Source organism: Cherax quadricarinatus, chromosome 78 (genome assembly GCF_038502225.1).
Source record: "Cherax quadricarinatus isolate ZL_2023a chromosome 78, ASM3850222v1, whole genome shotgun sequence".
Taxonomy (NCBI): domain Eukaryota; kingdom Metazoa; phylum Arthropoda; class Malacostraca; order Decapoda; family Parastacidae; genus Cherax; species Cherax quadricarinatus.
The window spans coordinates 11517669-11534351 of record NC_091369.1 but is presented as its reverse complement, the minus strand read 5'-3'; the positions used below and the strand labels follow the sequence as shown (position 1 = coordinate 11534351).

At 43.5% G+C, this 16683-nt stretch overlaps 1 protein-coding gene across 1 annotated transcript in view; it reads right to left on the bottom strand.

Annotated features, from left to right (window-relative positions):
• Nucleotides 1-1666: 1666 nt before the first annotated feature.
• LOC128701634 (uncharacterized) overlaps nucleotides 1667-16683 on the bottom strand; it is a 235381-nt gene continuing 220364 nt past the window's right edge. The window contains exons 2-3 of the mRNA XM_053795504.2: nucleotides 13749-14385; nucleotides 1667-1785 (exon numbers count right to left, since the gene is read on the bottom strand). Of these exons, the coding sequence (XP_053651479.1) occupies nucleotides 1667-1785; nucleotides 13749-14382 (753 nt within the window). The 5' untranslated portion in view covers nucleotides 14383-14385. The remainder of the gene's footprint in view (nucleotides 1786-13748; nucleotides 14386-16683) is intronic.

Here is a 16683-nt window from a genome sequence, read left to right as displayed (position 1 = left end):
GCTACAAGATGAACTACGAGATTGATGTACCAGGATGCTACAAGATGAACTACGAGAATGATGTACCAGGATGTTACAATATGAACTACGAGGATGATGTACCAGGATGTTACAAGATGAACTACGAGGAAGATGTACCAGGATGTTACAAGATGAACTACGAGAATGATGTACCAGGATGTTACAAGATGAACTACGAGGATGATGTACCAGGATGTTACAAGATGAACTACGAGGATGATGTACCAGGATGTTACAAGATGAACTACGAGGATGATGTACCAGGATGTTACAAGATGAACTACGAGGATGATGTACCAGGATGTTACAAGATGAACTACGAGAATGATGTACTAGGATGTTACAAGATGAACTACGAGGAAGATGTACCAGGATGTTACAAGATGAACTACGAGGATGATGTACCAGGATGTTACAAGATGAACTACGAGGAAGATGTACCAGGATGTTACAAGATGAACTACGAGGATGATGTACCAGGATGTTACAAGATGAACTACGAAGAAGATGTACCAGGATGTTACAAGATGAACTACGAGGATGATGTACCAGGATGTTACAAGATGAACTACGAAGAAGATGTACCAGGATGTTACAAGATGAACTACGAGGAAGATGTACCAGGATGTTACAAGATGAACTACGAGGAAGATGTACCAGGATGTTGCAAGATGAACTACGAGGATGATGTACCAGGATGTTACAAGATGAACTACGAGAATGATGTACCAGGATGTTGCAAGATGAACTACGAGGATGATGTACCAGGATGTTACAAGATGAACTACGAGGATGATGTACCAGGATGTTACAAGATGAACTACGAGGATGATGTACCAGGATGCTACAAGATGAACTACGGGGAAGATGTACCAGGATGTTACAAGATGAACTACGAGGATGATGTACCAGGATGTTACAAGATGAACTACGAGGATGATGTACCAGGATGTTACAAGATGAACTACGAGGATGATGTACCAGGATGTTACAAGATGAACTACGAGGATGATGTACCAGGATGTTACAAGATGAACTACGAGGATGATGTACCAGGATGTTACAAGATGAACTACGAGAATGATGTACTAGGATGTTACAAGATGAACTACGAGGATGATGTACCAGGATGTTACAAGATGAACTACGAGGATGATGTACCAGGATGTTACAAGATGATCTACGAGGATGATGTACCAGGATGTTACAAGATGATCTACCAGAGTTACAAGATGAACTACGAGGATGATGTACCAGGATGTTACAAGATGAGGATCTACGAGGATGATGTACCAGGATGTTACAAGATGAACTAGATGAACTACGAGAACTACGAGGATGATGTACCAGGATGTTACAAGATGAACTACTAGGATGCTACAAGATGAACTACGAGGATGATGTACCAGGATGTTACAAGATGAACTACGAGAATGATGTACTAGGATGCTACAAGATGAACTACGAGGATGATGTACCAGGATGTTACAAGATGAACTACGAGGATGTTATGAACTGAAGTAAAGAATAATCGTAAGGCAACGGCCGCAGGTTCGTAATTTTTTATTCGATCTGAAGTGGTTATTTTTCTTGGCTAAATATTTCTCCGCTTGTTAACTGATTTACTGGGATATTATGAGTGTTCTTATCTGTCTAGGTAATAAGTTCCCAGAGGTGCTACAAGCAAGACGCTATTTGTGAGGGCAATGATTGACATAACTTGACATACGAGATTTGATAAAGCAGCTAATGGTACACCGAAGACTGTTTAAAATGAGAGACACAAGAACGAAGGAACATATAGAGAAACAAGTAACAGGGATGATGGGAAACACTTCTTATTCTGTATGCTTTCCTTCACTTCTTCCCTCTCTACCTCAACCACTCCTTCCCTCCCTTCTGTCTTTCCTCCCTCCCTCACCTTCCCCACCACTCAACACGCACATAGCCTCCACTCTTATCAGTTCCCGTACAAGACTTGTACTCCCCCCCCCTCTCCAAACTCTTCGTTTAACCTCCCACTCTCCTGCCCCTCATCTACGCCTTCCCCCTCCATTAACTCCCTTTACCCTCCCTTGTTTTGATTTGTCCCTGCCCTCCTCCTACACTAACCTCTTACTTGCTCGTAGACAGCAAGAACCTCAGGGTTACCTGTCTATTATCTGAAGTCTACACAAGGGATCATCGTCCCCGCGGCTCGTCCCTGTGAGGACTCTTGGTTAATAAAATGATCAATCAGGCTGTTTGTTCTATCTAGGCTGGAGTATTGCTGCACACTAACAGCACCTTTCAAGGCAGGTGAAATTGCCGACCTAGAAAATGTACAGAGAACTTTCACGGCGCGCATAACGGAGATAAAACACCTCAATTACTGGGAGCGCTTGAGGTTTCTAAACCTGTATTCCCCGGAACGCAGGAGGGAGAGATACATGATTATATACACCTGGAAAATCCTAGAGGGACTAGTACCGAACTTGCACACGAAAATCACTCACTACGAAAGCAAAAGACTTGGCAGACGATGCACCATCCCCCCAATGAAAAGCAGGGGTGTCACTAGCACGTTAAGAGACCATACAATAAGTGTCAGGGGCCCGAGACTGTTCAACTGCCTCCCAGCACACATAAGGGGGATTACCAACAGACCCCTGGCAGTCTTCAAGCTGGCACTGGACAAGTACCTAAAGTCAGTTCCTGATCAGCCGGGCTGTGGCTCGTACGTTGGTTTGCGTGCAGCCAGCAGCAACTGCCTGGTTGATCAGGCTCTGATCCACCAGGAGGCCTGGTCACAGACCGGGCCGCGGGGGCGTTGTCCCCCGGAACTCTCTCCAGGTCCAGGTCTCACACACACTCCAACGAAGGCATCACAACCAGCCTGATCAGGAACAGCCTTAGAGGTACTTACCGTATTTCCAGCATATAAGGAGCACTTTTTTCCGCAAAAAGACTTGGAAAATCAGCCTGCGCCTTATATGCTCAACGCTCAGCGGTTGTTAACTAACGTAACGTTACAACTGCTTGCAAACATCGTCTTATACATTTCATATGATCGTGCGCCTTATATGCCGGAAAACGCAGTATCCAGTTCCCTCTTGAAATAAATTCTATGACATTTCCTCTGTTTCTTCTTTACAAATTTCTTGTACTAGTGCCATTCTTCTAGGTCATTCACCTGTTTATTTTCTTCCTATTTGCCCCACTCCTGTCAGTTACCTTTCTAATTCCTATTTTTTTTCCACTCATTTTCTACTATGTTGTTCCTTGTTCTCTCCGTCTCTTGTTTCTCTCACTCACTCTTTCCTCTAGTCTCTTTTTCTTTCTATTCTACGTATTCCTTTGCAACTAACCCATTTCCCTATTCTCGTTCATCTCCCTCCCTTTTCTCATACACACACACTACATCTCTTTCACCCTCCCTCCCTCCTCTCTCTCTCTCTCTCTCTCTCTCTCTCTCTCTCCCTGCTGGTTTCAGCATCAGTCAGTCAGGTCACGCAGGGTCCGTGACAACGACAAACGAGTCTCTCTGCCATTGACGATAGACACCACTCCCACACCACCAACACCTACCCCGCCACCTACCACCAGACCACCTACCACCTAGTAGATGTTGAAGCAGTGGTGTTGTTGGTGGCGATGGCTTGTTTGCGTTCTTCCGTGTGCAGTATAGCCATAAAGATGGGGAACCTTGAAGGAGTATTACCAACGCGCACCTTGTCTAATACCTCACTGGGTATCAATATTGTCCACTTTTATTCTCGCTGAATTTTTTCAAGCGCAGTTTTATCCTCAGTGAATTTTAACGACTCTAGTTATTCCTCTGAATGAATCTACCTGGACTTCCTACTCATTTCTACTACACTGCAAGCGCCTGAAGATGTTGATTGCAACACGAAAGGCCTAAAGCTATCATTCAACTTCCCCCATGGTTGTTTTGCATCTTGTATCGCTTGTTCGCGATTACTGCATTATAACATATATACGCAGCAGTGTATATATGCTACGGTGTACCATATATACTACGTAGACACAGTATACACCTGTTGATGTATACTACGTTTAATCACTAATTTATCGCCATTAATGCTATGGAACCTAATATATTACATCATTGATGGTTATTTAGAATAGAACATAAACCTCAGACTGACCCACGACAGCCATTGATGATTAAGACACGTGTACAGCAGTTGGGTATCTGTATTGTTGAAACGTTTCGCTTGCACAGTAGGCTGTTGCCTCTATATTTGACTGAGGAAGTCTACTGTGTAGGTGAAACGTTTCATCAATAAAGATACCTAACTGTTGCACATGTGTCTTAATCATCAACTTGTCAGTATTTTATACCATTTTCAAGGCAACCATCATTATTGACCTCCATACCTGGGGTCAACGCCCCCGCGGCGCGGCCCCAGACCAGGCATCCTGGTGGATCAAGGCCTGATCAACCCCGAGGTTATTGCTGGCTGCATGTAGTCCAAAGTGCGAACCACAGCCCGGAAATGATTCCAGAAACTTGTCCAGTTCCTTCTCGAAGACAGAGGCTGGTTGGTAATTTCCTTATGTACTCAGGGAGGGCGATGAAGAGTCGGGACCCTCGGACACTCAATGAGCTCACGGTGCACTCGTCGTGCACCTTGCGTTATTTTTAATGGAGGTATTAGGCACTATCTCCCAAGTCTCTTGCTTTCATTAGACGTGATTTCAGTGTGCTGGTTTGGAGTATACCTAAAGGTTTCACTACTTCAACTACTCGTTAAAAATTTATGCCCAAGGATTTCACTCCTTCAAATACTTGTTAAAAATTTATGCCCAAGGATTTCACTCCTTCAAATGCTCGTTAAAAATTTATGCCCAAGGGTTTCACTCCTTCAAATACTCGTTAAAAATTTATGCCCAAGGGTTTCACTCCTTCAAATACTCGTTAAAAATTTATGCCCAAGGGTTTCACTCCTTCAAATACTCGTTAAAAATTTATGCCCAAGGGTTTCCTTATTTTATTTTCAATTTCTTACGACGGTATTAATACATCCTGATCACAATATTTATAAATAGACAAATGTTTTAAACATTCATAAGTAAGGATGTTGGCAGAGAGATGAGCTTAATGTTTCCTACAATTAAAACGGGTAAGAATTTATTTAAAGTTCTTTGCTGTATTAGTTCCAGCATAAACTAAGTCTGAGCCTTGAGAATTATCCTTCTCAAGGCTGAGGGACCGACCACCTCATAATTACTTCTTCAAGACTGACTGATCACCTCATTACTTACCTCTCCACTGCTTTCCTTGCCTGCGATATTTAAGTCATCACTGTATTAGACTGAAGAATGTAGATAAATGGTTTAGAGAACCGACAAGTTGATAAATTAGACACATGTGTAACACCTGGGTATGTTTATGAAAACGTTTCGCCACACAGTGGCTTCATCAGTCCAATACAAAGAAGACGGGTAAAGATCAGAAGGAGTTTGAGGTAATTAGTCCCTCAGCCTGAAGTCATAAACTCCTTCTGACCTTCGCCACTCTTCGTTATGGACTGATGAAGCCAATGTGTGGCGAAACGTTCCCATAATAAAGATACCCAAGTGCTGTACATGTGTCTAATTTATAGACTGAATAAGCCTGCTGAGCAGGCGAAACGTCGTGACGATAAAGATACCCAGCTGATGTACATGCGTCTTACCCATCAAAGTAATCGGTTAAATCACCAGACTGAGAAAATGGCTTTATTCCTTAAGTATGAATCTTGTTAGGATTTTCTTAGTTGTTTTCCGTAAGACATAACTCATAATAACGTTTAACAAGACGTCTAAACTTCTTTGCTTATTATTTTGTTGGGTTTAACATTCTCGAGCACTTTTGATGTGAAGCAACAGACTTCAACGGCAAGGTTAACAGAGATTACAGGTTAACAGACAACTAAAAGGTTAAATTTCAGTGACAAGCTTAACATTCACTTCAACAAGTTTAACACTGTTATCTATTACAAGAAAATAACAAGATAACACTGTTATCTGCAAGAAAACAAACCGAACACTGTTACCTGCTACAAGAAAACAACTATAAGACTGGCACTATAAGACTGGCACTATAAGACTAGCACTGTAAGACTGGCACTATAAAGACTGGCACTATAAGGCTAGCACTATAAGACTGGCACTATAAGACTGGCACTATAAGACTAGCACTATGGGACTGGCACTATAAGGCTAGCACTATAAGACTGGCACTATAAGACTGGTACTGTTTAATTCACTTTGAGCTCTCGTTAAGACTCTGGTTAAAAGGAGCACTTGTTGCCTTTCAGCTTTCTCTTATACCTTGACTAACTGAGTGACGAGCAAGCTAAGAGTGAACTCTGACTGGCCAGTAATGAAGCCACTTCAAAGTGTTGACTGGTTGCAGTCATCAGGGCGTCCTGCCCTCGTTAATGGCTGAATACTTTTTCTTGATGCGATAGTTATCGATGAGCTGTGGGGGGTTAAATGAGGCAGGTAGAAAGAGAGGAACAGAAAAGAGGGAGAAAAGGAGGGGTAGGAGGGAAGAGGGAGGGAGGGAGGGAGGGATGGGGGGAGGGATGGAGGGAGGGAGGGAGGGAGGGAGGGAGACAGACAGACAGAGAGAGAGAGAGAGAGAGAGAGAGAGAGACAGAGACAGACAGACAGACAGAAGGGGGAGTAAAGGGAAGAGACAAGTAGTAGTAACTGCACATTAAAGACCTAAGGAGAATCTCTCTCTCTCTCTCTCTCTCTCTCGCTCACACACACACACACACGCGGCTAACGAAGAGGCGGGGTCAGGAGCTGTGAAATCGACCCATGCAACCACATATAGGTGAGTACACACACACCTTACCGTCTGAGACACCCCACCTAAAGTATAAAGAGAGGAGAGAACAATGATGTAGAGGCATGAAGACAGCTTCTGGTAGAATAGGGAGATATAATGAGCACAGACATTATTCGGGTGAGGGATATTCAATAGGGGGATACACGAATATATTCTCCCCTCCTTGCCACCTGTCAATATCAGGTCTCCAATTAATCAAGGGTTGATAACAGTGGTTGGGTTACCGATCTTTGCTTCGATGCCTCCTTCCGTCTACCTGTCTATTGTTGTGCTCACCTGCCTGTCTTCATGTCTGTTGTATTCGCCTGCCTACTGTTGTGTTCACCTACCTGTCTACCTTTATATTGTTAAGTACACCTGTCCATGTATTTATGTTCACTTGCCTGTCTACTTGTCTACTGTTGTTTTCACCTGCCTGTCTACTTGTCTGTTGTGTTTACCTGTATTATTGTGTTCCCTTCCTGTCTACCTGTTTATTGTTTTGTCACTGTCTCGATGGTGACAATCCAACAATAACCAACTAATCACGAAGCGAATCACTAGCCAAACTGCAGTCAATGAGATATTAAGAGGCCTGGTTGGGAAAGCTCTCGCTTCACACGCTGAGGGTCCGGGTTCGATTCTCGGCAGGGGTTGGAAACATTGGACGCGTTTCCTTACACCCGTTGTCCTGCTTACTTAGCAAGTAGGTACCTGGGTGTTAGTCGACTAGTGTGGGTCGCATCCTGGGGGAAATTTAACGCAGCTACCTACGTCACACTGACCCCGTCTCAGAGCAGCGGCCAGATGTCTCTCTGTCTCTGACACCCTTCATGATCTATGTTGCTGAGCACACAGACCCTCGACCTGTCCAAATAAAACCAAACCACGGAACTTGTAGGGGTTTCAACCCATGGCAATTTAGTCTTCAAACTCCAGGCCAGTGCGTAAGCCACTCAATGGATTATTTAAAAATGGTGATATAAAATTTAAATAAAAAAAAATCCCATGCCACATCACATCCTGTTCACCTGGCTGCCTATGTCCCTGCCTTTTTTTCTATATATTTATATTTTCCATCTCCTCCTCTGCCACCTCTGTCTTGTCCTCCTCTGATTCCTCCTATCGCTCTCCTGCTCTTCCTCTTCCTACTCTCCAAGCAGTGCTCTCCCTTTCTCAAACACGCTTCATCAATTCTTTTATCTATGCTACCCTTACTCCCACTTACCGTCCATTCCAATCACTCAATCTCCCACCCCCTTCCCTTTCTCCCTCTCAATCTCTCTCCCAATACTTTCCTCTTTCACTCTCGTATTCTCATACTCATTATCGTAATCTTCTTATTCTCTTGTTCTTCCTCCAATTCACGTTCTCCCACTCACTTTCATACTCTCTTACTTTCTGTTTCTCCTTCTCTATGTCCTCTTTCTTCCTCATTATCTCTGCTTCTCAATCATTCTCCCTCTTCCTCTCTCTCAGTATATAATTAAGCCTATAATACTTCCCTTCTGTTGAAGCTAACAGCCTAGTCTCCCTTTCTCCCTCCTGCCTCTTTCTACCACTTATTCCCGCCATCCCTTCCTTCCTTTCCCTCTATCCCTCCCCAGCTCTTCTTTCACTAATAATCCGCTTCCTCCCCTCCACACGGATCTATTTAACAATTGTGTCAGCTGTGTTCCCTATCTACCTACCTGCTTACGTCCCCTCATTGCTTACCTGTGTACCTACCTGCTTAAGTCCCCTCATTGTTTACCTGTGTACCTACCTGCTTACGTCCCCTCACTGTTTACCTGTGTACCTACCTGCTTACGTCCCCTCACTGTTTACCTGTGTACCTACCTGCTTACGTCCCCTCACTGTTTACCTGTGTACCTACCTGCTTACGTCTCCTCACTGTTTACCTGTGTACCTACCTGCTTACGTCCCCTCACTGTTTACCTGTGTACCTACCTGCTTAAGTCCCCTCATTGTTTACCTGTGTACCTACCTGCTTAAGTCCCCTCACTGTTTACCTGTGTACCTACCTGCTTACGTCCCCTCACTGTTTACCTGTGTACCTACCTGCTTAAGTCCCCTTATTGTTTACCTGTGTACCTACCTGCTTACGTCCCCTCACTGTTTACCTGTGTACCTACCTGCTTACGTCCCCTCACTGCTTACTGCCCACCTACGTACCTGCCTGCTTACCTGCTTCTCTGCTAGTTTCATTTTCCTGCTAGGTCTCTCATTACTCAACTTTTGGTGCTTTTACTTCTTTTTTTACTCCTCCTCGTCATTCCTACGTCAGTCTTCTTCTACTTCCCATTTCCCTCCCCCTCTCTCTCCCTATCTTCACTCCCTCTCTCCCACACTGAATATGACGGAAACATAGCTGGCTTTTGTTCCCACTATGTAAGTAATAGAGCAGCAGCACACTGCTGATATATCCCATTTTGATAAAAAATAAAAAATCCCTCGCTCCTTCCCTCTAGCACGCGAGGATCATATTACATCCTTATCCCTAATGAAGGATTATTATACTTGTGATCGACATCGAGAAATTTTCTACCCTCGCAGCACGACCTGAAGCCAAGCTTTTCTGTTGACTGCCTGTTCACTCAGGCTGTTGCTGTTGGAGATCCGTTGGCCCCACATCACAGCTGGGCGGAGGCAAGTTAGATAAGGTGTGTCAGGAAACAGGGCAAGTGCTTCCTGACGCGGGTCTTAGTTATATGATGACCCGCAGCTGGAGCTTTTGGCTATCTGACCGATTATAACCATGATATGGGTGGAGATAGTGTTCCAGTTTCCTCTTGTAAACTTATACATTTGTTCTGGCAATGTTTCTTATGTAGATGAATGGTTCAAGGAATCGACACGCTGATAAATTAGACACATGTGCAACACTTGGGTATCTTTATTGACGAAACGTTTCGCCAAACAGTGGCTTAATCTGTCCAATACAAAGGAGAACATCGTTCTTCAATGTTCTCCTTTGTATGGACTGATGAGGCCACTGTGTGGAGACACGTTTCCTCAAAGATACCCAAGTGTTGCACATGTGTCTAATTTATCAATGTTTCTTATGTCTGCCATAGAAGGCTTAATAGTTCTGAAGCAAAGACTACTTGAGGTTTTCTCTATTCCATCAATTACACTGGTCAACAGAGGTTTCAGTTCTCATTTAAAAACATGTGTTTCTAATTTTGTTTTCTAACTCTGGTCTCCGAACTGGAAAAAAACAAGAAAAACTTTGTATGCTAGTGTTAGCAGCGTTATATTTCCCTACGGATGCCCCATGCTGAACAACTGAAGATAAATGTGCATGTGAATATTACAAAAAAAAAAATATGTATTACCTGTAATTCGACACGACCAGAACAGAGTGCAACTCTCCTGTTGTTTCTAGTAAATACATACCGATGTATTTATGTTATTTCTTTTTGGGGCCTAGTTTCTAGGTCTATTGTGTATCCATATGCTCTTGCGCTATCATCCACAGGATGGATATGGGGTGCACAATAAATCAGCCGCTTCGGGGGAAAATCTAAATCTAAATCATAGTTCACAGCAGGAAAAGTAGAAACATCAAAGAGAGGGCAGACAACTAGGTGTGCTAGTACCAGGGCACAATACCTGGCTACGAGAGGGCAGACAACTAGGTGTGCTAGTACCAGGGCACAATACCTGGCTACGAGAGGGCAGATAACTAGGTGTGCTAGTACCAGGGCACAATACCTGGCTACGAGAGGGCAGACAACTAGGTGTGCTAGTACCAGGGCACAATACCTGGCTACGAGAGGGCAGACAACTAGGTGTGCTAGTACCAGGGCACAATACCTGGCTACGAGAGGGCAGACAACTAGGTGTGCTAGTACCAGGGCACAATACCTGGCTACGAGAGGGCAGACAACTAGGTGTGCTAGTACCAGGGCACAATACCTGGCTACGAGAGGGCAGACAACTAGGTGTGCTAGTACCAGGGCACAATACCTGGCTACGAGAGGGCAGATAACTAGGTGTGCTAGTACCAGGGCACAATACCTGGCTACGAGAGGGCAGACAACTAGGTGTGCTAGTACCAGGGCACAATACCTGGCTACGAGAGGGCAGACAACTAGGTATGGTAGTACCAGGACCCAATACCTGGCTACGATACCAGTATTTCCAACTCTCGATTAGCACACTAATAATCAAGTCCCCGTTACTTGTGTTGAATGACCCGACACAGCTTTAACGCTACATATAAATATATGACCAGGGATATTGCAGTTCAGGTCACAGAAATGTGATGTTCTGGCAGTTATTGACAAGACAGCTATTAAATTTATGATGTTGAATGCGTTTTCTTTTTTGGGAACAGCTGACGTTGATGGGAGACTGCCCTTGTGGTTAAAATAAAAATATTTTCTATTGGTGGTATTTGCGGAGGACACAGCAAACCTCAAAACTGACGAAAATAAATTCTTCTAGTGGGCCACACAAAACACCCTTGTTCAAAAATTAAAATTTTCACCTTCTCCCAATGCACTTTTTTGTATAAAAATGTGATCTGTACAAAAAAATTGACTTGTCTTCACGTGGGATGGGTACAAAAGCTTTGACTTACCTTCACGTAGAGTGGGTACAAAAGCTTTGACTTGCCTTCATGTAGAGTGGGTACAAAAGCTTTGACTTGCCTTCACGTAGAGTGGGTACAAAAGCTTTGACTTACCTTCACGTAGAGTGGGTACAAAAGCTTTGACTTACCTTCACGTAGAGTGGGTACAAAAGCTTTGACTTACCTTCACGTAGACTGGGTACAAAAGCTTTGACTTACCTTCACGTAGAGTGGGTACAAAAGCTTTGACTTACCTTCACGTAGAGTGGGTACAAAAGCTTTGACTTACCTTCACGTAGACTGGGTACAAAAGCTTTGACTTACCTTCACGTAGAGTGGGTACAAAAGCTTTGACTTACCTTCACGTAGACTGGGTACAAAAGCTTTGACTTACCTTCACTTGCGGGATGGGTACAAAAGCTTTGACTTACCTTCACGTAGAGTGGGTACAAAAGCTTTGACTTGCCTTCACGTAGAGTGGGTACAAAAGCTTTGACTTACCTTCACGTAGAGTGGGTACAAAAGCTTTGACTTACCTTCACGTAGAGTGGGTACAAAAGCTTTAACTTACCTTCACGTGGGATGGGTACAAAAACATCTATAATAATTGGGAATACATGACATAAAATAATATATTTCACTTCGCTATATGAATGTTATAGAAGACAATAAATATCGTATTATTACTTACGTGTACCAAAATAAATAATCATAATAATATATTGTATGGTGTGACTGAAGGAAAGTCTGTAAGGAAGTATGTGTTAAAGGGTGACTGAAGGAAAAAAATTGATTTAAGGAAACGTACACGGTAAGGACTGACTGAAGGAAATAAAGTGTACTGGGTGACTAAAGAAAACACTAATTGTAAAGCGTGTCTGAGGGAAACAAATTATATGGGGTGTGACTGAAAAAAACTTTAAGGACTGACGAAAATATAAAGTGTAAGGTTCGACTGAAGGAAACAAATTGAATATACATGTAAGGGGTGACTGAAGGAAACAAATCCAATATAGATGTAAGGAGTGACTGAAGGAAACAAATCCAATATAGATGTAAGGAGTGACTGAAGGAAACAAACTGAATATAGATGTAAGGAGTGACTGAAGGAAACAAATCCAATATAGATGTAAGGGGTGACTGAAGGAAACAAATCCAATATAGATGTAAGGAGTGACTGAAGGAAACAAATCCAATATAGATGTAAGGAGTGACTGAAGGAAACAAATCCAATATACATGTAAGGGGTGACTGAAGAAAACAAATCCAATATAGATGTAAGGGGTGACTGAAGAAAACAAATCCAATATAGATGTAAGGAGTGACTGAAGGAAACAAATCCAATATAGATGTAAGGAGTGACTGAGGGAAACAAATCCAATATAGATGTAAGGGGTGACTGAAGAAAACAAATCCAATATAGATGTAAGGGGTGACTGAAGGAAACAAATCCAATATAGATGTAAGGGGTGACTGAAGAAAACAAATCCAATATAGATGTAAGGAGTGACTGAAGGAAACAAATCCAATATACATGTAAGGGGTGACTGAAGAAAACAAATCCAATATAGATGTAAGGGGTGACTGAAGAAAACAAATCCAATATAGATGTAAGGGGTGACTGAAGGAAACAAATCCAATATAGATGTAAGGAGTGACTGAAGGAAACAAATCCAATATAGATGTAAGGAGTGACTGAAGGAAACAAACTGAATATAGATGTAAGGAGTGACTGAAGGAAACAAATCCAATATAGATGTAAGGGGTGACTGAAGGAAACAAATCCAATATAGATGTAAGGAGTGACTGAAGGAAACAAATCCAATATAGATGTAAGGAGTGACTGAAGGAAACAAATCCAATATACATGTAAGGGGTGACTGAAGAAAACAAATCCAATATAGATGTAAGGGGTGACTGAAGAAAACAAATCCAATATAGATGTAAGGAGTGACTGAAGGAAACAAATCCAATATAGATGTAAGGGGTGACTGAAGAAAACAAATCCAATATAGATGTAAGGGGTGACTGAAGGAAACAAATCCAATATAGATGTAAGGAGTGACTGAAGGAAACAAATCCAATATAGATGTAAGGAGTGACTGAAGGAAACAAATCCAATATAGATGTAAGGAGTGACTGAAGGAAACAAATCCAATATACATGTAAGGGGTGACTGAAGAAAACAAATCCAATATAGATGTAAGGGGTGACTGAAGGAAACAAATCCAATATAGATGTAAGGGGTGACTGAAGGAAACAAACTGAATATAGACGAAAGGGTGACTGAAGGAAACAAACTGAATGTAGTTGTAGACGAACCTGATACTGGAGGCAGAAGACTGAGGGTGTTGTTACCACCGCTAGCCCACTCACACAAGGAACACTGATCCTCTTCCCATTCTCTCCCCTCCTCTTCGTCCTCTTCTTCCTTGCCCACCTCCTGTGGCTCCAGTTTCTTCCTCTTCCTTCCCTCCTCCTGAAGTCTGCCAATAGCACCTTGGAGAAAGGGAGGGACTGGGGGAGGAGGGAGTGTAAGGATGGAGTCTGGAGGTGGAGGGAAGGAGTCAAACTCGTCACACTCCATTGTGTCAGTGCAGGTGTAGTTGATATCGTAGAGATCATCGTAGTAGAGATCGTCGTAGGAGAATCCATCGTTGAAGCTATTTGTGAGTATTACTTCCTCAACACCGTCCCACCACGACTCGTCCTCCTCCCACGCCTCCCCAGGGTCATCCAAACCATCGTAGAAGTCGAGGAAGGTGTTACTGGATGAGTGAGGGTGGAGTGGTGGTGATGGATGGATGAGGGCGTGGTCCAGGTAGCGGTGTGGTGGTGGGCGGGGTGGAGGAGTGGGCGGCCTCGGAGGAGGGGTGCCGGGGAACAAGGACGAGGCACAAGACTTACTCTGAAGGAGGCTCAGTAGGAGCGCCAGCCACAGCACCTGCCACCACATCTCCTAGAGAAGACAAACAAAAATCATCATTACCAACATGAGCGTCCTAAAGCCACATTAATTCAGCGATTTACTCTTTTATTTGTAATTCAGTAAAGTTTCTGATAAAGTACCAAACAAAACACTATTAAAGAAAGGTGGCAGCTCATAGTACGGCCGTAACTCCATCATGTATGGAGTTATGGCTGACCAACAGAAAGAAGAGTCGCCATAAATGGTGTGACGTTGGATTAGGTTAGGTAAGATTTCTGGTCATCTGACCAAGGCCTTTCCCTGGCTTACCCGTTTCCCCTTTAAACATTATGGTTATAATTATAAGTTATTATGGTGTGAAGTGATAGTGGACCCCAGTTTAAGTCACGAATGGAGCTCTACAAGGATCAGTTTTAGGCCCAATGTTGTTCATAATTTACATGAATGGCCTTGACGAGGGAATAACAAGAAGATATAAGCAAATTTACTGATCTATGGGTGAGTGATTAGAGCGCTGGACCTGCTACACGCATGGCCAACACTTTCAGTCCCAGTTAATATGAAAATACAAAAAAAAAGTAAAGAATAAAGTCATAATACCATGCCTGGAAGAATTCACAAAAAAAAAAAAACACTCAAGAAAGGAGCCTTGACAATGGTCTAGGATGACCATTGTCAAGTCAAAACTGGGGTGAGAAAACTAGAGAAGGCCAGAAGATAATACGGTAAGGAATGGAAAGATGAAAGTGGTAGTAATAGCGGTAATAGTAGTGGTGAGAGTAATAGTAATGGCGGCGGCGGTGGTGGTGGATGTAGAAGTGGCGGTAGTAGTAGTAAAGGAAGTAAAAGTGGGCGTAGCAGTAACAAGGTGGTGGTGGTACTAGCAGCAGTAGTATAGTGCAGTTGTAGAGGTGGTAGTAGTAGCAGTAGCAGTAATAGTAGTACACAAGAAGAGAGAAAAACTGCAAGTTTTACCTAGATGGCAGTGAACCGCTGTTGATGGAAGGAACCAGCGCGACAGCCAGGGTTAACACATACTATATCCCCCCTTTGGGATGACGGAGGATCCAGCGTTTCCCAGGAGCTACATGACTCATACGGATCTAGCGTTTACATTTCGTCAGTTTCAACAGTCTACCAATACATCTAAACTGTTGCTATAGACAAGGAACACAGAAGACAAGGAACACAGGAGACAAGGAACACAGGAGACAAGGAACACAAGAGACAAGGAACACAGAAGACAAGGAACACAGGAGACAAGGAACACAGGAGACAAGGAACACAGGAGACAAGGAACACAGAAGACAAGGAACACAGGAGACAAGGAACACAGGAGACAAGGAACACAGGAGACAAGGAACACAGGAGACAAGGAATACAGGAGACAAGGAATACAGAAGACAAGGAACACAGGAGACAAGGAACACAGGAGACAAGGAACACAGGAGACAAGGAACACAGGAGACAAGGAACACAGGAGACAAGGAATACGGAAGACAAGGAACACAGGAGACAAGGAACACAGGAGACAAGGAACACAGGAGACAAGGAACACAGGAGACAAAAAACACAGGAGACAAGGAACACGGAAGACAAGGAACACAGGAGACAAGGAACACAGGAGACAAGGAACGCAGAAGACAAGGAACACAGGAGACAAGGAACACAGGAGACAAGGAACACGGAAGACAAGGAACACAGGAGACAAGGAACACAGGATACAAGGAACACAGGAGACAAGGAACACAGGAGACAAGGAACACGGAAGACAAGGAACACAAGAGACAAGAAACACAGGAGACAAGGAACACAGAAGACAAGGAACACAGGAGACAAGGAACACAGGAGACAAGGAACACAGGAGACAAGGAACACAGGAGACAAGGAATACAGGAGACAAGGAACACAGGAGACAAAAAACACAGGAGACAAGGAACACGGAAGACAAGGAACACAGGAGACAAGGAACACAGGAGACAAGGAACACAGAAGACAAGGAACACAGGAGACAAGGAACACAGGAGACAAGGAACACGGAAGACAAGGAACACAGGAGACAAGGAACACAGGAGACAAGGAACACAGGAGACAAGGAACACAGGAGACAAGGAACACGGAAGACAAGGAACACAAGAGACAAGAAACACAGGAGACAAGGAACACAGAAGACAAGGAACACAGGAGACAAGGAACACAGGAGACAAGGAAAACAGGAGACAAGGAACACAGGAGACAAGGAACACGGAAGACAAGGAACACAGGAGACAAGGAACACAGGAGACAAGGAACACAGAAGATAAGGAACACAGGAGACAAGGAACACAG